Raw genomic sequence first — 21,872 nt, 5'->3', positions numbered from 1 at the left:
AGTTTTGTTTGTTTTTTCAAGTATCATTATTTACTTGGTTTATCTTTTACTCTTCTCTATATATTTGCTATTGGTTATTGTTCAAAACAGGAAACTGGAGCACACATCTTTGGTCTGACTCATTAAAAATATTCTTTTAGTTTTACTGAGCATTACTTCATCTTGACCTTTAATAACTTGACATCTTCATTAGCCCTGTTATTTGTTCATGACTTTTAGTGTTTGGGATGTTTTCTCTTTAGGCAATACTTTCTAAATATGTAACAAAACTGCCCTTTCCTATTAGTTATTTATGACCCTGCCAGCCAGCAGCACGCCATTCTTCAAATGTTTTTTCATGCACAGCTTCTCTAAAGCGATCAGAGATTTCCTGAAGATCTTTCTCCATGCAAGGAACTTACTTTTCTTTTTTCTCATTACAAACTCTCATGATAGATTTTCAGGTTTCTGAACTCACTATCATCTTTTTGTCTCTTATTACCCTTTTTCAAGTTCCTCTCCACTAAATCGTATCAATTTCTCCACTTCAGCATCAAACAGCAAATATTAAGACTGAGGCAAGGAACCAACAGCCCTCAAGAACAGCTTGATTATTTCTTGCCTTAACATTTTTCTGCCTCTCAAAATGTCACTGACTAAATAGTCTCCCTTGAGAAAGAGAGAACAAATAATTCTTTTGCCTATTCATATTTTTTGTAATCAAATGTTTCTTCCTCTGAACACAGGTGCACATTGTGAGGAAAAGAGCACTACTTGACTATTTCATATACTTTAAATGTTTTTCTTGTCATTGATTTACTATATACCTTTTTGGTCAGAGAGAGGAAGAAAACCCACATATCTATAGACAGAATTAGCTGTGTTGTAGTAAAGACACATTGACAGTGCTCACATACAATACACTTTTTATATTTGCATTCCATTTCCAAGTATTAAGATAAGGGAAAAAAACCAAACTTACAGATTTTGGATATGGAAATATTTCATTTGAATTTTCCAGAATCAGTAAAGCCACCTTTGCATATTGGCAAATATTTATTTTCAATATGCTTCACACTACCATTTGTGGGTGTTTGGTTTTGGTTTTTTTTTTGTTTTAACACATAACAGCATGTGTTTATGCAATAAGAAAAAAGAGTGGACTGCTAACTCTTACTGTAACTTCAAAGGCAATATAGTACTTCTATGGTAAATGTTTGACAATGATTTGTAATGCCATGTTTTCTGATCTTTAAATGTCTGTGTATGTTGATACATGCCACAATCAAAAGTCAGTATAAGATTTATGAGAAAAAAAAATTTTCTTACTTATTTTAATTGCCATAAGCTATGACATCAATGACCATCAATCAGATTCACTAAGGAAAACCAGAAAGCCTTTTGCAAAGTGCAAGCTATCATCAGAGAAATGCTTATTTAATGTCGCTTTGGAAATACAGAGAAGATACTTATTCATGTATGTCCAAGGATTTCCGAAATACACTACTTATGTGGAAAAGTTTATGACCATTTTAACTCTGGTGTTATTAAGATTTGTAGCAGCAATTCTCACCTCAGCAATCATTCTGTTGGTGTCTCCCAGGAAGAGTAAGTTTAAGGCTTCCTCTTCATTGGTTGCTTGCTGAAGAGACAAGTTTTTCAGATGAATGTTCTGTTCAGGGTCTTCCATTACTGTCACTTTTCTACATAACAACAAAACCCCCAAAAACTATTTTATAAAATTGTTTAAAGTATGGAACAAAGATCACCTTACATTTTCATTGTGCCTAAAAGGGGACATCTAAAAGCCAAACATGATCATAATAAAAGAATTAAAACCATGAAGAGTAAACAATGCAAATTAAAAGAAATGCTGAGTTTTATTTAACTGTCACCTCCTTTTTATTCCATTATTATAACCCTCCACATAGAAAAGGAATATATAAAATCTGTAAGTATTAGAGAAAGTTTTAGGATTTTTTTTTAAATGCGATGTAATAAATTGTCAAGAGCAAGCAGTTAGATGTGTCACCACAAACATAATAAATAGATGTTTGTTTGCTATTTCTACCGCTATTTAAGCGCAAATAATACATAAGGCATAATGTAATCCTGAGGAACAAACATGCATGGAATAGTTCAGAATCAATATATTTGTAGCCAACATGTTTCTAATAACTTTTTAATAATTAAATTTAATTTTCTAATAATTTTTCAATATTACTTCACTTTTCATTTTTCTCAAATGTAATAACTACAAATGTAAATGATCCCTTTCTTAAATTAAAAGCAAGCAAATAGAATTATTTTATTTATTTCCCTGAAGGTCAGAAATGCTCTAAGCTGTACTTCTTTAAGCCTTAAAGTTCAGAAAAAGGAAGATAGAGAGAAGTAGCAAGGATATGGCAAAAGCTCACTGCTTTAAATAACTCTTATGTAAGAATTTTTTCTTTTGATCAGGCTACTGAGAGTTAAACTTTATTGTCTTTACTAAATAGCCATTAGGGTCCCCTCAGTTAGGACATTCTATAGTATCCAACATGGAAGCCACAGTTGCATCACTGGATTTGGAAAACTCCCAGAGTGAAGACTCTTAAAGTTGAAGTACACTGATTCTGACAATGAGTAAAATTTCCTTCAGGATAAGTTACCTGTTCTGAGACAACTTACAAGAGAATTAGAACTTTTTCAAAACTTAAGTTTTTTAAAAAAAAAATTCTCTATAAGTATAGATAATACTTCATATACATACATGTATACACATGTATGTATTTCATTTTTTCCATATTCTTCAAGGTTAACCACAAGAGGGAGTGTGGGGCTCGAGTTTTTATGTATAGATAGTTCTTGTATGTTAATTATTCCAAGCTTCTTCAAAACCACACAGGCTGGGTTTTGTTCTTCTTTCCTCATCTTTTTATTCCCCCCCCAAACTGACAGAATCAAATCAAGAAGCTAAGCAGCATTCCATAAATTACTCCTAAGTATTAGGGATGTAGTTCACTCTGATGGTCAAAACATGGGAATGGATATACAGAAATAACTTGAACATATTGCACACACTATTTACAAGAAAAAAAATACATGTCAAAGACACATGGTGCTTCTTTAGTAGTCATAACAATTGTTTTTCCAAGTATGATTGCCTCCCACTTACAGCCTTATTTTGTGCAGTAAGATAAAACAGCACTTAGTACAGTCATGAAACTGTAGAGCATCTAGAGCATAAACCCAAAAGAACAATTCTGCTCTCACATAATAATGTTTTGATAATGTCACATTGTATTCTGTCTGCAATTCTATCTGCGCGTGCATCACATCCTAAAGTCCATCATGGTTCTGATTACAGCATGATGCTCTAATTTTAATAGTTTGAAAATCCACAGTAAGCATCATCTATGTCTTTTTATAATTTAGGAAAACAATGTCCTTTTATTATGCACACTTGGCATACTATTTAAACTTTAAAGGATCTTTTCAGACTACATTGTGACCAATGGTTATAAATAATTTCTAGAAAACAAAACTATTAGTTTGGATGAAAAGCTCTGGAGGATTATTATACCAGAAAGGAAGCAGTGGGGATATGACAAACCAGTGAGAGCCCCCTATACCTTGCAGCTTTTAGGATTTTGGATGGAAGTCTAAATGTGCACATCTTCAGAGGCATCTTTCAAAACTTCCTCGGAAAGATATATTCCAAAAGGACAATAAAATGTTTTATTTTATAGTGCTATAAAGTTATTGTATAATATGGTAATAGATTTCTATAGAACATTCTCTATGTCAGTGAAATCTTTAAATTTCATACCCCAAACTTGGATCTTGGAGTGGAAAAGCTCTCTTAAGTTATCCATAATGACTGAAAGAAGGCAGAGACAAGGTTTTGTTTTCTTTATAAACAAAGAATCTTTTCCATTTGGCTTAATGGATGGAATTTGTAGCTGACTAGGCAACCTGTAGGATAGGATCATTCTTTTTTATGCTGTTACAAACTCAGACACTTTCCTGCATCAGCTGAGCTGCCATTGATGCAAGAGAGCCTTACACATTCAATGCTTTCATTTATGAAATTCCTGTTACTGGCAAAGCGAAGTTAAAGCTTCCTTTGATTAATTAATACCATCTCATTCATTTGGGTAATATAAATTACAAGATTTTGGAAAGTAAATGACAATTTTAAAAATAAAGTTGCCTATGATTATCTCTGTCTCTAGGGCTTAGAACTGAAGAAGTATAGAAAAATCTCAAAAACTTTAGAAACATTTAAAAATAATCATAATGATGTAAACAGGTAACATGAGGATACACGTGTTCTATGGCAATACATTAGCAGAACACAGTGATACTACTTCAGCATGAGAAAGAGACTATATAGCAAATACTACATTTAGGAAAAGGATAAAACAGGAAAGCAGCGAGCATGCATCGTGGAATCTGTCCGGAAGAACAGAATAAACTAAAGCGTAACTATAGCTAATCTTTGTGCAAAGTTGCAAGGAGCTTTAGGTTTTAAGAAAGGATGGCCAAGATCATAATTTTACATATCATCAAAAAAATATTTATCTTTCAGAAATATAGCTCCCTGAACTCCACATCAGAGGACAAAGTCAACACTGATTCAAGAGGCTAGGTTACAAAGATACTCAGCTGTCAGCACAGCTTGCAATAGCAGATTGGATTTTCCATTCAAGTACAGACCTAGAGCCTGATCTCCTTACGTTGTGAGACATGACAGAACTATGAGATGAGTAAGTATTGGTGCAGACTGTTCTCCTGGCACTTCATACTGTGACAGGAAATCCTTCCCACTGTCTCCAGTGAATTCGACATGCGAGACAAGAAAAACACAGATTGATTGTGCTGTGCTTCACGGACATCGGAGGGTACCGATACCATTGCACGTTTAGGAGTGTATGATCCACACAGCAGTTAATCTGAGCAGGTGCAGCCTGTGCTGCAGGCACAGAGCAACATCCAGGCCTGCGTCAAGAAATAAACAGACCTCTTGGCTGCAGAATAAATTCAGCCAGGCCACTGTGACATAAGAGCCTGCAGGCAGCTCTGGCCTGGCCATCACACAACCAACGTGGTCTTGCCTTCACCAAAAAATGATGTAAGTTCCCATGAAAACACCTTTTGTAAATGGAGCTGTTTTCTTGGAAGGAAATTATGTGGCTCGAACAACCAAAAGGGAGAGCTTCTCTCCATGGACAAGATCTCTGCTGCTCTGTGCAGCACACCGTGGGGAAATCCATGCAAGCTCTGTCACAAAAGCAGCGTGTCCAGCACCTGATGGGATGTAAGATTTACTCACCTCTCATTTCAAAATGACTTCATCTTTCTGGAGCATAAACTGGGAATGAGTTCTCAGAGGATTCAATAAGAATTGAGTGTTTTGTTTCACTCCTCTGGGGGTTGTTTTTTTGGGAGAGGCGGGGAGGGTTTGTATATTTGTTTGTTTTTAAGTCAGCCAGTCAGCATCATACTAAATCTTACACATATCACTGTCCAAGGGAACTTTATAGAATCTTCACACAAAAATGGGGAATTACTTATGCTGGCTGTAGTTTAGATTACATTTTCCCCTGGCCACATCACTCTTAACTAATGGTTGTCTAATCTCCTTGTGAAATAGCTCCTCAACTACTGAAGTTTAAAGACTGTCATATTAAGGTACAATAGCACTAATTTTAGTTGGCCTTCACATGCAAGAATGTCACATGCTGTAGTTTGGACAGGTAAAGAGATAACTTGTTGATTGTCCTGTCTTAATCTATGACTGTGTTCTATAACCTCAGCCTTTTATTTTTGTGTTGTTCAATGCCAAGAAAATTCTTAATTCTTAATAAATAGTACAAACTACTTAGAAAGGATTTGTATTGGTAGATTATAACCAAAGTGAAATTGGTTCAATTCAGTGTCATTGAGTTATATAAATTACAAATAGACTGTACAATGGAGAACCTGTTAAAGAAAGCCTCTTGCACAACCTCACAGCAAATTAAGAGCTTCAGAAAAGTTTTCCTAATTTGAACAGTCCTGCAAATCTTTTATGAAAACAAGAGATGGCAGTAAGAATTCAAATAGCCTTCTACCAGCTGTATTTTATAGCTATAGTTTTATACTTTCTAAATGTTTGAAAACAATCATAATTTCCTTCTATAAACTTGGAACTCTCTACAGCTACAACTAGAATTATATTGTCATATTAAATTCAAAGTTTTCATTCTAACAAGATTCTTCAAAAATGTATTTTCATCTGTATAGTATATGCTGTGTTTTAGCTAGTGTCACATAATTAATTAAAACACTGTCACCTCTGCGTAAGCAAATGAAGTTACAATTGTAAACTAAGGTATATTGTATATGAAGCATTAAGGTATGTCAAATGTTATCTTCTAGGGGCTACACGTAGTATCATTACAACTAAACATCATGAAAACTTTCTTCAGTGAAAATAAAAGTTTAATGGGATTTGCAAATTTAGTTGATGAATAAATATATGGAGCTATTAGAAACATGATACACATTTATGTGTATATATACATATTTATTTATATATGCATACATAAATAATTATGTAATTCTATATAAGAATCTATATACATATACATATAGACATATGAACTATGTTCACACATTTGTCAGGAATTTATTCCCAGAAAAGTAGTGATTTTTTTGTGAGAGCCTCTTCCTCTGTCCTCTGGCAAATTCTAATTAAATGATTAAAAAGTATTAAGATGAAAATTTAATAGCCTACAGAATATACAAAGGATGGCTACACACTAAACCCTAAGTTCAGGAACCAGGATTCCAAATCTAATCCTGCTAAGATTAGATGCAATAGGCAATTGTTTAAATTTTTATTATTCGCTTTGCCGTAAACAAATACAATCTTAATGTTGACAGTACTTGAAAAAAATGAGACAAGTCTGTTGTACGCTTTCATAGCTTCTATTATGCCATCCCTCTGTGTTTATTCCTTCCATTGAACTGATAATGTGAAGTCATTACCATAGAGTTTGCTAGGCAGAAATAAATATCGTGGATTCAAATTGCAACCCCTTTTTTTGCAGGACTATGTATAACCATACTGTTCCAAAACAATCTGCATACTTTACAATGCTAACTAATCTTGTTCTTACTCTAAAATGAGACATTTCTTCAACACTTCTCTTATCTCTCTTGTATACTTGGGAGACTATTATCACAGACTGATAATATTTACCCAAGCATAGAAAACCTGCGTTTGGTTTTGTATGGTACTTAAAATCTTGATGATTCACTGTGGAGTTCAACAGGAAATTATGCATAATATAAACTTTTATAAAGTACAAAAAAAGTAAGTTAAATATTTTCATTAAATATATGTTTGAGTAAACTTGAGGCTCTTAGTTTATTCTGTATTTTGATTACTACCACTAAAATCTTAAAGGGCTTAAACACATAAAATTCTCATAAAAATTACATATATTCGTTAATAAACACCAGATATAATTTAAACTATGTGATTACTATTTGCTTACATGTAACTACTACTTAGTCATTTACAAAAATTAACCAAATAGCTAAAATATTTCATCATGCAACTACCCTTTTCTGCAATTTTTATTCCTTTTTTAGCTCAGAATGTAACTGTATTTTAAAATTTTTAATCCTAAATTGTTATCTTAAAGTAAAAATATATTAATTGAATACTTTTATACAATGCTAAATATGAGCGGTGAAGACATTTTTAGTGTACAGTGCACATTTTTTGACAAATGATTTACTGGAAACAATAATTACCATGTACATTATAACCATTAAGCACTTAGTCAGATCAGTTATTTTGCAGAGAAAAATTTATCTCACTAAAACCCATTCCGCAATACTATACACTGCATAACTTTACAGGTAATTATGATTATCTCAGTGTGCTTCATCCCTAATTCACAACCAAATTATCTGTCAACTTTTACTTTTTTAAAATACTCTAATACATATCAAATAAAGTTGCAATTAAATTATCAAAATCAATTTAGTTCAATTAAATACATTCAACTTAATAAAATGAGTAAATGTAATGAGTTCAAATCAAACATTGCAAATAACTTAATAAATGAAATTAATAATTTAATAAATTGAATAATGTAACAGGATTAGTTTCAATAAGCTGAATAAAAGTGTAACAGACAATCTTCCATTCTGAAGTAAATATATTACGCTTTGGAGTTACTTGTGGCCCTTTTACCTGTTACCTTATCTCATAACTGCTTATGCTAGGAAAACAATTATCGTTGAAGGAAAAGGTCCAAGTAGAAGCAGGGAGTTTTCCTCCCTACTGTTGCAAGGAAATAATGCCTCTATGTCTCTGCCACACACACATGTGCATACCATATATAACACAGGTTGTCATGAGAAAAACAAGTTTACCTTCTCTTGTTTTCAGTGTCTGCAGTAGATCTCTTCTGCATAGTATTAACAGAAATTTTTAATACTTTCAACCTTCAGTTACTGCTGTCTAGTTTCCCTAGCCTCTATACATACAAGAGTAAGAGAAAATTTAGATAGCATTGATAAAATAGAGTAAATGAAGCATTTTGAGGTAATTAACAGTGAGATCAGTAACACATTTCAGGAAAGTCCCCAGACAATGCAACATGGTATATGAAAATTATTTGTTGTTGTTTTTGGTGATTCTCTCTACCTTTATTACTTACGGCAAATCTTCCAATCTGGAGGCCTCATGTCTTGGGTACAGCAGATCATAACCACATTCATTGTAGATTTCTAAGTAGGAAACATGAGTTGTATACACTTTACTGCTATCCTGGACAAGAAGGAAAAAAAAAAGAAAAAAAGGAAGAGCCATAAAGAGAAGTCAGAGCTATATCGGTGGACAAATTTCTCACTATAGCTTTTATGTTGCTTCCTTACTGTGTCTCCTGTTCTTTTCCTGGGTATGGTTTACATTTTCAATTTGTGATACTTTTATGATTTCAGTTACCATATGTATGAAGACTCAAGAAGAAAAAAACAACAAAAAATCCCAACCAAACACACAAAAAACCCAAAACAAAAATCCTCTGCAAAATCCCACCATGCCCATAAGTTTAGTCTGGGGTTTTTTTTTATTGGTTTCTTGTACCTAGAAGAGTCTGTATGCACACAGAACGTGGCAGCCTGCTTACAGAACTATGCAACATGCCATTTTTCACTTCTGTGACAAAAAAAGAATGTTATTATAAAGAGGTAAAGCCTCATATTATGTATAGAAAGACTATGCTTAGAAAAAAAACCAAAAACCAAGGACACACAACAAAAATAAATTGAAGATTTACTTCCTTTAGAAGCATCAGTGACATACTGCTTCCCACTTACTTTATCATAACATTGAAGCGCTGTATACGATGTCGACTGTCCTCTGTAATCCTCATTTTTTTTTCTATGATACATTGCCAAAATGTAACTTAACACAACTGGGTTTTGCAGAAAGAATTTTCTCCTGCCCCAAAGCCAAATCCAAACAACATAAACCTCAAAATAATGGGCTATGATTTCCAAAATAAAAGAAAATTAGTCACTTCTTTCCAGCAGATGAAGCCACCATGAAAGTACTCCTATCACACTCACAGTAGCAGTTAAATCATCCAAATCCACTACAGTAGTTTTGCAAAATAATTTGAGATATGAACTTTTCATTGAATAGTTATTTTCCATGGTTTGTTTTTATTGATAATGACAGTTCACTATTTCAAGGGACACCATTTAAAAAGATTCACTACAGATGGATGGAAAGAATGTAGTAAGGAACTGTTCAAACAGGAAGCTGAGGAAATAGGAGAATTTCTGACCAGTAAATTAAAAGGAGATATTATTAAAAACTAAGGACTTGCTTTGTTTCTCATTTGGGGTAAAAAGTTTTGGTTCCTTGGTTTCAAATTGTACTGTCTCAGTGCAAGTAAGAGCTTCAAAAATCTGGTATTGTGTCCCTGAATTAACTTTCTCCTGTTCTGCCCTACTTAGGGTTAGGAGCCACATGGCTATTCTTCACTACATCAGCACTTTCCAAAGCACAGTTGTAGAGAAAATGAAATGAAACAAAGGCCATGTATAAAAAGAAAGGCAGGTGGAAAGATAAAACACTAAGAAGAAATGCTTAAGATGCGCCACAAAAGAAAACGAATGAAACAAACACAAAGACTTGGAAGTAGACAGGCAAAAATATCCATACAAACATAACTAAGTAGAGCTTTTGATCCCAAACCCAGATTAAATATGGAAACACAAACATTTTTGTATTTGCAGAAACTATGTGCTGGGAAAGCCACAAATGAACTAGTTACATTTTATCCTACTATGTTTTTATTACACAATTAGCACAAGAAATCAGATGACTATTACAGATACTAAAAGTAAGGGAATTTCTCATAAACGTAATGAACAATCAGTGTGCTTACTCTGACGCAGCCTTTCACTTATTTCCTTCATTTCATTGCATACAAATGCCAAATCAAAATGATTCTACAAAACTTGGGTTATGACCTGATACACACACACATCCCCCCCACATCCTCCTTTAGCAAAAAATTCTCATAGCTGGAATGCCAATCACTACATCAGCAGCTAGTTCTTGTTGTTTCTCACAGTCCCCTTATATGTGGCAAATGGTGTAGGTTACACGAGCTTTCTTTCCAACCTGTAGGCTGTAGGTTGGTCAGAAGATTTATGATTTGGAATGACCAATTTAAAGCTTCTCTATTCAATGAAAAATTTTGATACTGACATCTTATTTGAGTTTCTGACTTTTAAGACTTTGTATTGTTCCCCTCCCTACTTCTGCAGGGCACAGCTAGAGCTGTTGAAATATACCATTCATTTTCACATAGCTGGATTCACCTAAAAAGTAAGCTTATGGCTGTTTGGTTTCGGTCAGTTACCACACTGGAGTGATGTGTTTTGCCCTCTGTTCAAAGAACAGTTGCACAGAGCTGTCAGTGACAGGAAAACCTCTTCTGCAGTTTTTAAAAAATGAACAGAAAAGCATTAAGAAATAACTGGGACAGAACTGAAAGACTCAGAAATACTGTAAAATGCACAAAAAAGGGAAGAAACAAAAATTCTATTGGGTGGTATTTACTATTGCCCAATTTTTTTTGTGAAGCCAAACCAATATTTATATGGGTATAGTGACTATTTCTCCACTAGAAGTTTCAGACATAAAGCACATGCAAAACTGGTTTTCAGAATACAGTTTACTACCTTTGAAAGTGGCTTTCTAGTCACTGTTAACTAGTGTTTAGGTACTAGTACTGTTTCAAAAAAAGACCAAAGAGGGTTTGGGTTTTTTTTTTTCCATTTTTCTTCATTTTGGAAAGAACATATTCGGAATAATTAATAACAGCAATAACACTTGTGGCATTTTACTATATACATCTTTACCTGTTCATGTGTTATACATGTTAAGATGTGTGCCCAACAATGTTTCTATGCAACTATATTCAGTGATTGAGATTTTCATTAGTACCAACATATACACATAAAAACATTCCATACAAGAGCATAATCTGAGTTAAACAGAAAACAGTAAAGAATGAAAATAAATACGAATGTCTATTTTCTTTCAAATACTTAAAGTATTTGTATTGCTGACTTTTTTTCCATGATTAGATATATTTAGCATTCTGTAATATATTCTAGCTAAGCAACATTATGTAAAATAAATAGCTGAATATTTTAAAATGCTTATTGTTCATGTTACTGTTTTATGGGTTTGTTTGGGTTTCTTGCAATAAGCACAAAGAAATTAGGTAATTTACAAAAAGTCAAAGTAATGCTCCATCTTTTATACAACATTGTTGGTTTACATAGGAATTAGAGCAATCTTTGTGCAACGTGTGTGATGTAATTCAAACAACAGAAAATCAGAATGGATCTAATATAAGCGTTCAGACAAGGAGAACCAATTATGTGATCTGAATGTACATTGCACCAACTAAAAATACTATAGTTTTTAAACCTAAAAAACCAACCTCCAATTATATCCATTATTTTCAGTCTACTGGAACAAGCCAGGTAACCAAGACTATACCAATGTATTCTTGCATAAGGTGTCATGTCAAGTTAGTTATTTTCTTCAGCATTAATTTTAGGGCTTCTTTTCACACTATTATAAAAAAAAGCCTTTTGCAATATAGTTTAATATTTGTAAACCAAACGTTAACAATAAACAGAAAGCAATGTCACATACCTTCTGCAATTGATCAAAAATATATGATAGAGTCCTGGGGATGATACCTCGATCACTGTAACGTTCTGCTCCTCCTGTGATGGTAAAAGTTTTGCCACTCCCTGTCTGACCATATGCAAAGATAGTACCATTATATCCTGACAAAACGCTACAGAATAAAAAAATGGGGAGATAATTAACATAAGGCATAACATTTTCCGTGATCAACTCTGTATAGGACCAAAGTATAATTAACAGTAATTCTTAATGACACAGCAGCTGTCTTCAATAATACAAGAATACACTTTAGAGTCTATTAGTGCATTCTAGATTCAATGGAATTTAGACTATCTAGAACCAAAGGACTTTGATACCTTGACTTACCCCATTATTCAACATAATCATTAGTTGACCATATATATTAATCTTTACATTAGCTTTGTAAATTTTTTTCTTTTTCTGATGATTGTTTGCAAGCCTAATAAAAGACTGTAGATGTCAGGAACTGTGATTATTGATACATTCCAACTAAACAATCTATAAATACTTTACATATGACTTCTTTAGTTGCAAACAGAGAAGACTATATTGTGGTTAGAAACCCATGTAAGGGTACAGTTATACCAGGGGTCTTTTTTAATTCTGAGAATACTACTGTACTAAACAATCAGACTACTCCCAGCTAGGATAAGGGTATGCAGGAGAATCTGTACTTATATCTGTATAGTCAAATCTTGACATAGAGTGATATTAGAAGTATAAATATAACATTTCATTTGTTCTCTGATACTAAAAGTAAAATTTCACATATGCAATGTTTAAAATGTGTATTGATACAGTTGACTATCATGTGTTCCCCCTACAGATCTGTCTCAGAAGACAAAACTACTAGAAAACTATTTCCACATTTTTAATTCAATTTCTTTTTCATTATTGTGAACTGGTCTGAACTTGAAAAATATTTCAATTGCTCCCAGATTTCATGCTTCAAACTGAACAGCTATAAAAAAATGAGGTAAAAATGATGAACATACAATTATTTTGAATTTTTACTTGTCTATAGAAGCAAATAAAGAGTGAATTATTATTAATCAGAGAGGAAATCAGTTACTGACTGTAATATTCAGATGGCAAACCAGAACTCATGAGTGTCTACAGCCGACAAGATATACAATAAAGAATTCAGATTAGACTGTCAAACTTTTACAGCTGCTGAGAGGAAAGAAAAAAAAAAAAAAAAAAATCACAGAATGTTTCCTGGGTTCATCCATCTCAAAATTCTTCTACCACAATTCCATATCTCCAGACAAAACATATGAAGAGAATATTTGAAAACAAATAATCAAGAAAGAATTATTTTCTTGATAAAATTTATCAGAAGAAAAATCTACTTTGGACTTGATTTACTATGCTTAAGGACCTGCTAACTTTACTAAAGAAAAAGAAAAGCTAAAGTTATTTTTGTGATAAATAAGCTAAAGCTTTAAAAAATAAAAAGGGAGCAAGGAATCCATACATAAGGGGAAAAGAGCGATGTATTGATAGGTAGCTGCTGGTCTGGTGCCACAAGAGATGCAATGATTCTCCAACTTTAAGAAGTCTATTGAAAGGCCTGAGTAGTTGCCAAGTTGCTTATTTTCACCCATTACCGTAGGATGTAAGAGACAGAAACATGTTGAAAGGAACTACAGTGAACATCTGCTCCCAAAGACCAAAACACCCAGAGATAGTGTGTATATAGATTTTAGAAGCCAGATGTTAAAAATCAAAACAATTATTGTTATACAACACCTATCTTCAGAATTTCTAGTGCCCACTATCACAGTATCTGAATGCTGAAGACAGTAATGAGTCATCAGAAGGTAGGAAGTATCCAAAGAAACACAGAGATGGCTAATTCGAAACAAATGAGGAGAAACGATTTTTCATGCAAAACATCGTTAAGCTGTGAAACACCTTGCAGTGGAGTGTTTTGGATGCAAAAAATTCACATAGGCTCCAGTGAAGATTATATTAATTCATGACAAAAAACAACAAAAACCAAACATCTCAGGGCTACTAAACACTGAGAAATCAGAAAGTCTCTAAGCTACAAATGACTGGAGGCTAACAGAATACTTGGGGGAAGTAGCCATACACGCATACACTTCATCCGCTCCCCCGCCCCCCTGAGCATTGACTGTTAGTCCCCGTGAGAGATAATGTACTAGGGTAGATGGAACTTTGGTCTGACCCAATATAGTTTCTCTTTTCTTCTAGATCTAGCATTCTGGGTTGTAAGTTTTCTTACTCCTTCTCTTTAAAGTTGTTAAAAGGCATCTATTTTCAATTACTGTAACAGCTCCTGTAGAAAGGTGTGTTTCACAATGCCTCTAAAGAAGTGGTAAAGGTGTGGCTGCAACTTAACTAGAGCTGACTGTACCTCACAAAGAGCTATTGATTGGAATCCTCAATCGACATAGAATAAAATGTCACATACCATATGCTGTCAAACAGCCACAGAAGTCAGTGAGTTTGGTGTTATTTGATTCATCTATTTCTTATATATATTGCAGTGCATCAGCTCAGCTCTGAACAGTTTTCCAGAAAACTATCGAAAGTTCAGAAAATGTGAACACATCAATGCCAATAACATGTTCTCACAGTCCAGTGTAATTATAGTTAATATTCATATTGCATCGCATAAATGCACTATGAATGTGCTAGTTACGATTTCAGTTTATTTCCATTGTAAAATCCAAGATGAAAGTCAACCTTCTATTTATGTATGTGTGTATGATTATGTGTATAATTGCATCCAGTCCATATTTACAGCATTCTTTTCTTTCAGAGCATGTTAAAACTAACAACCAAGCCAATTTAAGAATAATCTGGTTGAGGTGCTAAGGAAGCCTGTGAGGAAAGAGGACTACCAATAATTATCAGTGAAACTGCTGGCAAAGCCTTCTAAGACCGAAGCACAAGCACATGAAGACAGGATGGAGAATAAATTCCCTTTCTAAGTCTAAGAAGAAAAACACCTTTATAAAAGCCACGGGACTAGTTCAAGCAGGACTGATGGGGCTCCTTTGGCTTAGAAGCAAGCTGAAGACTATGATCACATTTCCTGAAAAGAGTAGATGGGAAGACACACTGAAAATGAAAAGTCTCTACTGTATCAGATTGTTTGCAAAGAATTGAACCTCCGAGCTAAACAGAGCTAAAGCTCTGGTATACACATATATATTTATGAAAGAACAAGTTTCAAAACTGAAGATATGTAACCACTATTCTGGGTATAATATGCTGACTATTAGTCAATTTTGAAGGTCTGTATGTGATAAAGTCTACATGGATTAAGTCATAAAATCCATGACTGATGTTACTAATTCACACTTCTTTTAAGGAACTTCTCTTGGAATCAATAGGTATACATGATGTTTTAGCCATGAGGCTTGTGGAAAAACTATCATAGCAATTACTTGCTAAAGATATACTTTAGTCTTTTTTCCATTTCTTCAAACTTGAAGTAAAAAAAAAAAACACAACCCACCCCCCACCAAACTTTATAAATCTAGTTTAATTGTTCCAAGGAGTTTTACAGTGAGATGTAACAATATACGTAGGTGGATCAATACCTAATCAATTGATAAATTAAACCCGTATCTATTTATCAAATACTCTGGAAGTTTAAGATACGTACTTAAAATTTTCAAAGTAAAGATGCACAATCCCTTTAGGAAAATAAAACCAGAAAGCTTAATAACCCTTTAGCCACCCAGTATATATTATTTAAAAACCAACAAACTACAGTTCAGAATTACCCTTGACAAAGTGAAGGTTGTCTCATATGCTAAGAGTTGGTATAGTAGCAGAAAACACACACATTTTCCCTTTCTTCATGAAATGTAATTGCAACAGGTACCTAAAAAAGTTGACATCAATATTGAGATGACAAGAAGAGCATGTATTTTCTAAACAGTGTCTATCAAAAGGATCCTTGAGGATTTTCATCTCCAAATTAAAGCTACCCCAAACAGCAGTGGTATTGATTCTCTACTGTCAAAAGTGGTAGAGAATCAGGAGCTCTTTTCTGCCTATTCTGCAAAATACACTTTGCAAGATGTCAGTTCACCCAGGCAAATTCTGCATCTTTGCTCTTCAGATTCTCTGAACAAAAATTCCAAATATTTGTTAAACTCAGTATGTGAAAGTACACAGGTTGACATGGTTAGTGATGGTAGTCTCAAAGACTTCAAAATATGCATACATAAAACATACAACAAAAGTGTATGTTCAGTCAGGCCTCCTCTGGTGTTATCAGAATATTCATAACTTCGCATTTTTTTTTTCCTCCCGGGAAGCTGAGCTTTGGCATGGTTAAGGAGACACTTTGTTGAATAAATTGACTCTTTACTACTTCAAACAAAACACATCAAAGACACATAATCCAAGGAGAGGCTTTGCTGAAAAGATCATTCATGAACTTAAGCAACATCATGTAGCTCCCTATTCAGAAGTTCATGGACTACTTCCAGACAGATTTCCTAAATTGTTGCTGGAGAAATCTGTCTCCGGTATATTTTAGCAAAGTTAGTACTGTTATGATTGTCAGAGTTCCTAGAGGGCCTTTTTTAATAATACCAAGCTCAGAACTATAAAGCCTACTCCAGAAAAAAATAAGTTTTTAAAATATGATTACTAAAACTTGTCTCACTTTATACATTTGTTTCAGTCTCTCAGGAAATTCAGAGAATTTTCCGTACATGCAAAGCATGCAGGCATGTAGTTGTAACACTTTGCAATAAACTTAGCTTTTCAAAAAGAAGAGAAAGTGCTATTCATCACAAACCACATAAAACAATCTTCATGGTAAAATGATGCATATCAATTTTACCCACAAAAATACTTAGGTTTAGCTTTAAATCAAACAAATACAGAAAAAATAGATATTAAAAAGTCAGTTTCTAACAAGTAATTGTTGTTTCAGCTTTGCTTTTACTTCTTTACAACCAGGTATTGCAAGTTCCTATCTGGAAAATATGGACCAAATTAAACATGTAAGAGAAACCTCTGCACCTGTGAACTACAAGATCCAGTGAATATAGACAAGTGTCACTGGCCTGAATCTTAGCATATAAAGAAGTCTCCAAAAAAATTACCCAAGACCTCAAATGCTGTGAAGTTAAGATTTCCAGAAAAAGATGACATTTCTGGAAAAAAAAAAAACCAGGCATATAGTAGTTCTGCAAACAATCATATTTCAATCTCATTTAACATACAGAGCTGTCTTCCTATCTTGTTAATAAGATGTAAGAGATCTCTACTTCATGACTGCCAAAAAAGGCCCAAAAAGGTCAAACTCTGCAAATACAAATGGATCAAAGGAACTAAACAAATAGAATCTTAACATTTTAGATTTAATTCAGGATGCCAGAACATTAGGATTTCCCAGATTTTGTAGCATAATTGTGTCAGTGCTTGTTAAGTATGTATTTTTTAATTGTGTACCCATTTTTGTGTTTCAGTAAAAATACAGCTGATCAAATCACTGATTTAAATACAGAGGGTTCAATATTTTAAGTTTTTATCAGTGATAAGACAGTCATTAGAACAGAGGAAGAATAAACAAATGATGTAACACTAGCTGCAACTATGATGGTCTAAAAGGATAAGAAAAAAACAGGTGTTTAGTGAGAGGTAGCATTTTTTTCTTAGACTCATTAATATAACTGGGGGAAGAGAAAACTAGGCTCAGGGCTTCAGCAGATTTTTTGGGTTTTTTTGGTTAGATTAGAAAGACCCTGTATCTTCCCTTACAATCTTGGTAATCAAAAGCTGTCAGTACTACTTTGTATCAATTACCAAGAACAGGACAATTATTTCAAGAATGGACTCATGTGAATGGCCATGTGGTTTTTTCCCCTCAAATTTTCCTACTCTGTTATCTGTTAACTTGCACTTTCCAACTTAATCATAATCAGTGATGATTTAAAAACATGCACAGTGAGAAATTAACTTTTCATTTAAAAATTAATTTTAGACCCTTGTTTAAATAAATGGCTGTTACAGAGTTATGCACTGTCATTTTCAGCCACTCAAGTGATTTACCTCGTACCTAGATGATGTTTATTTCCTAAATATAGGTTGTGATACAGAAGTATTACTCATGCAAGCAATTCCACTTAAATTGATAGGTAAGTTATGTTTACAAGTACTTAACATTCCTCAAGTGAGAAATTCCTCAAGTGAGAGTTAGACAATTTATGGGTAGTTACTACAGTTTAAAATGTTATTCAGTACTTTGTCCTTGAGTATCTGAGACAATATAAATAGTGGTATAAAGCTCAGTGACAGCAGACAGAGGCTGAAAGCAGACTGAGGTTGTTTTATTGTGGTTGGGTTTTCTGACTGCATTTTGTTTTAATTTCCAGTGAAGATCATTTGTTCTATTTAAAGTTTATGGACACAGAACTTTTCATTTCTTTCTGTGCTCATTGTTAATGAGACTTCAGGCAGGCTTGTGGCTAAATATATTGAAGAACCCTGCTTCCTCTGCTGCTACACCAGTTTTGTTGAATCAAAAAGAACAGCTACCATCAAAATTCACAACGAAAACTCCACCAAAAAATCTCCCCTTTGAGTTGTATCCAGTTTTGGACTCCCCAGTAGAAGGATGCTAGAATCACTGGAGTGAACCTGACGGAACCAAGTTAGTTTGGGCTGGAGCACATCACACTAAAGGGGAAGCCAAGGCAGCTGTTTTCAATCAACCTGAAGAAAACAATACATGTACTTAATTACCACCTTCCATTATGCAACAGATCATTACAGAGATGGACTCAAACTCCTTCCAGAGTCTTAGAGTGGTAGGGCAAGAGGCAATGGTCACAATGGTCACAAAAGGGGAAATTCCAAGCAGGTAAAAGGAAAATGTTCTTCATGGAACAGTTGCCCAGATAGGTTGTGGGACGCCCATCTTTGGACATTTTCAAGGTTGTAAGGGACAAGGGCCTGAGCAACTTGCTCTAACCTTGAAGCGACACCTTCTTTGCTCAGAAGGTTGGACCAAATGACCTACAGAGATCCCTTGTGAGATAATTATTCTAATCTGTTGGAAAGTATGCATAACATACATACTCATCATCATCAGAAGGAAAAAAGTAAACAATCCTCATCAGTTCCTGAAAACACAGTATGAGTATGAAGTCTAAGCAAAAAAGATTTGTTTGCTCTGACACTCAATTCCTATTGCAAGACATACTGCTCAGTCTTCAAAAGAATTAAAAAGATAATTTAACTGGGTGCATTTAAGCCATCTGTAATTTTTATTATTGTTTTGTTTTAACATGAAGTTCAATGTGAAACATTTTTACTAAAATTATAACATGGACAAATAAAACATGTCAAAAAGTTTAAATTAAAAAAGCCTTATTTCATAAGGACTAAATTCTGTGAGTTTTGGGGTTTTGTTGGTTTTGGTTTTTTTTTTAAGTAGAGAAGAGAAAATCCTGGGAACAAGACACAAATTTGAGATTTGTAAATTAATTACTTTGATTTTGTTAGTTTATTTCAGCTTCATATTATTTTGAGTTCTGACACCTTCGTTTTTAATGACCAGTAACAAAGGCATGCGGTTGGAACAAATAGTCAATAAATATTAACATGCTAGACTAACGAAAAAAAAAACCACCAATATCTTTGATCTTGAGATACTGTCAGCCTTCTCCTCATCTCAGTTCTTGCTGACCTGAAACATTTTAAGTTTTCAGGGAGGATTTGTCTTTACCAAGAGTCAGTACTGAGATATCTTCTCTCACTTGGAGCTCAGATTAAGGCTTCTTTAATTAAAATAAACAAAGTACCTCAGTATGACATTTTTTTCTTTATGTCTTTGCCAGATTTATGGAACAAATCTAATTTGGTAATGCCTCATCTTTCAAAAATGCCACCAATTTCCAAATGTGCATGTAACTGTGGTTTTGAGAGCTTAGCGCAAATGTCCTCAGACATTTCAACAGGGCTTTCCAAAAAAAAAAGTGTAATATAATTTCTTGTTTTAACTGAAATTTCTGAATATATTTAGAATTTCACCATAAGCACTGCAGAAGGTGACACAAAGATACTCAGAATCAAACTATCAAACTGTAACCTATACTAAGCAGCTTTCCTGATCAATTCCAAACTGCAATTTAAGTCAAAGTAAACATGAACAACTTATAGTCATTATAGATGAAGCATTAATGAAGCTTTTCACTTTTTATTGCCTCATAACTGTACTGATTTTCAGGAAATGCTGCTAGCATTATTGCTCCAATTTCTCAATTCAGAGGAAATTTTAAGCTACATTTGTTTCAAGCTGATATAAAAAAAAATAAACATCCTTTTACTATATATATTCTACTGGTCTTAGGTACTTAAATCACCCACATTAGCAATGATACAGCTGTGCTGCAAGTTTGCCTTCAGGTGAGGCAAGCCACTACTTCCCACCCTGTGTCACAAACATACTCTGGTCAGAATGGATTAAGTGTTCATACAAACCTATCATGCAATCAGTAAACGAGGACTATCTTCTAGAAAATCCATGTGCTTACAGGCCTGGTGACTACGCCTTATCCCAGAAAAACAAAACCCACCTCCAATACTAGACCATAGTTGTTTCACTAGGCATTCTTTATTTTAATCACATTAGCATGAAGATTTAACAAGTCTTTATAGAAAGGCAAGTTTTGATCATGGTAGTAAATATTGTATCATGCAGAAGAAACCAAGAGATTTTAACCTGGTTGGGGGGCATCATTGTGCCAGTACTAGAAAAAGCAAGCGACCTGTATACTGCAGTACCAAAAACGTACAAGTCTTCATTGACATTACTGCGTTGGAAACAATCACCCCATTTAGCGCACACAGCAACCTGCTGTACCAGCCAACAATATCCACACACACAGGGGCAACATGCTGCAGTCGCACTAAACAAGCCTAAAAAAGACAGGAGGGGAGGAGAAGGGAACATGGGGAAAAAAGGGTGGTGAAACAGCTTCCCTTACCTGACGCATGTATAGGAAGACACATAGATAAAAGCAGGATTTTTGAAATGCCTGGGTAAGATGAGTCAAAATAAGAATGAAAGTTCAGCACATCTTCTGTGGAAGTTAATTCAGATTATTTCCTCAAAGAAACACAGATACAGGTAAGGAACTTATACCTGTTTCAGGTCTCCTCATTAAAAAGGCTGCCTTATTTGACCCCTCAAAAGGATGATTTCTATACCCTTATTTTGAGCTGTAACTTTAAAATGGAAAAGAGCTGATAAGGGTTTTTGAGATGCAAAACAAGAAGTAACTAGTTTAATGGTGGGTTCTGGATATTACATCATGACTGACTTTTCTGTTCTCCTGTCACATATTTCCTGCTGGTTCAGTTTGAAATATTCCTGAAGACAGTTTGTACTCTTACAGCTGATGTCATTAAACTACTTTAAACTTCTAACCTGTTACACACACATAATTCACTGTGAAATACTTTAAAAAAGGCAAATTATACTTAAGTAAAAAAAAAAAGAAACAATCTGGTATTCCTGTTGCATGATAATGAACTTTTCCCCAAAAGACAAACATTTGCATGAAAGCAAAGACTGAGTAATAACTTCAAACAAGAAATGAAATTAAGGAGGTTCTGAAAGACCCATGGCAAAGCT

The 21,872-nt window shown here is 34.0% G+C and overlaps 1 protein-coding gene across 1 annotated transcript in view; it reads right to left on the bottom strand.

Annotated features, from left to right (window-relative positions):
* The window catches only part of KIF6 (kinesin family member 6), a gene marked incomplete at its 5' end in the record, with an annotated part of 157,561 nt that overhangs the window by 128,187 nt on the left and 7,502 nt on the right, over positions 1-21,872 (bottom strand). Inside the window, 3 exons of the mRNA XM_010161423.1 lie at positions 1,553-1,682; positions 8,685-8,794; positions 12,215-12,362. Of these exons, the coding sequence (XP_010159725.1) occupies positions 1,553-1,682; positions 8,685-8,794; positions 12,215-12,362 (388 nt within the window). The remainder of the gene's footprint in view (positions 1-1,552; positions 1,683-8,684; positions 8,795-12,214; positions 12,363-21,872) is intronic.

Source organism: Eurypyga helias, unplaced genomic scaffold (assembly GCF_000690775.1).
Source record: "Eurypyga helias isolate BGI_N326 unplaced genomic scaffold, ASM69077v1 scaffold4031, whole genome shotgun sequence".
NCBI classification, from domain to species: Eukaryota; Metazoa; Chordata; class Aves; order Eurypygiformes; family Eurypygidae; genus Eurypyga; species Eurypyga helias.
The sequence above is the reverse complement of the archived record's forward strand: the minus strand, read 5'-3'. Positions and strand labels throughout refer to the sequence as shown.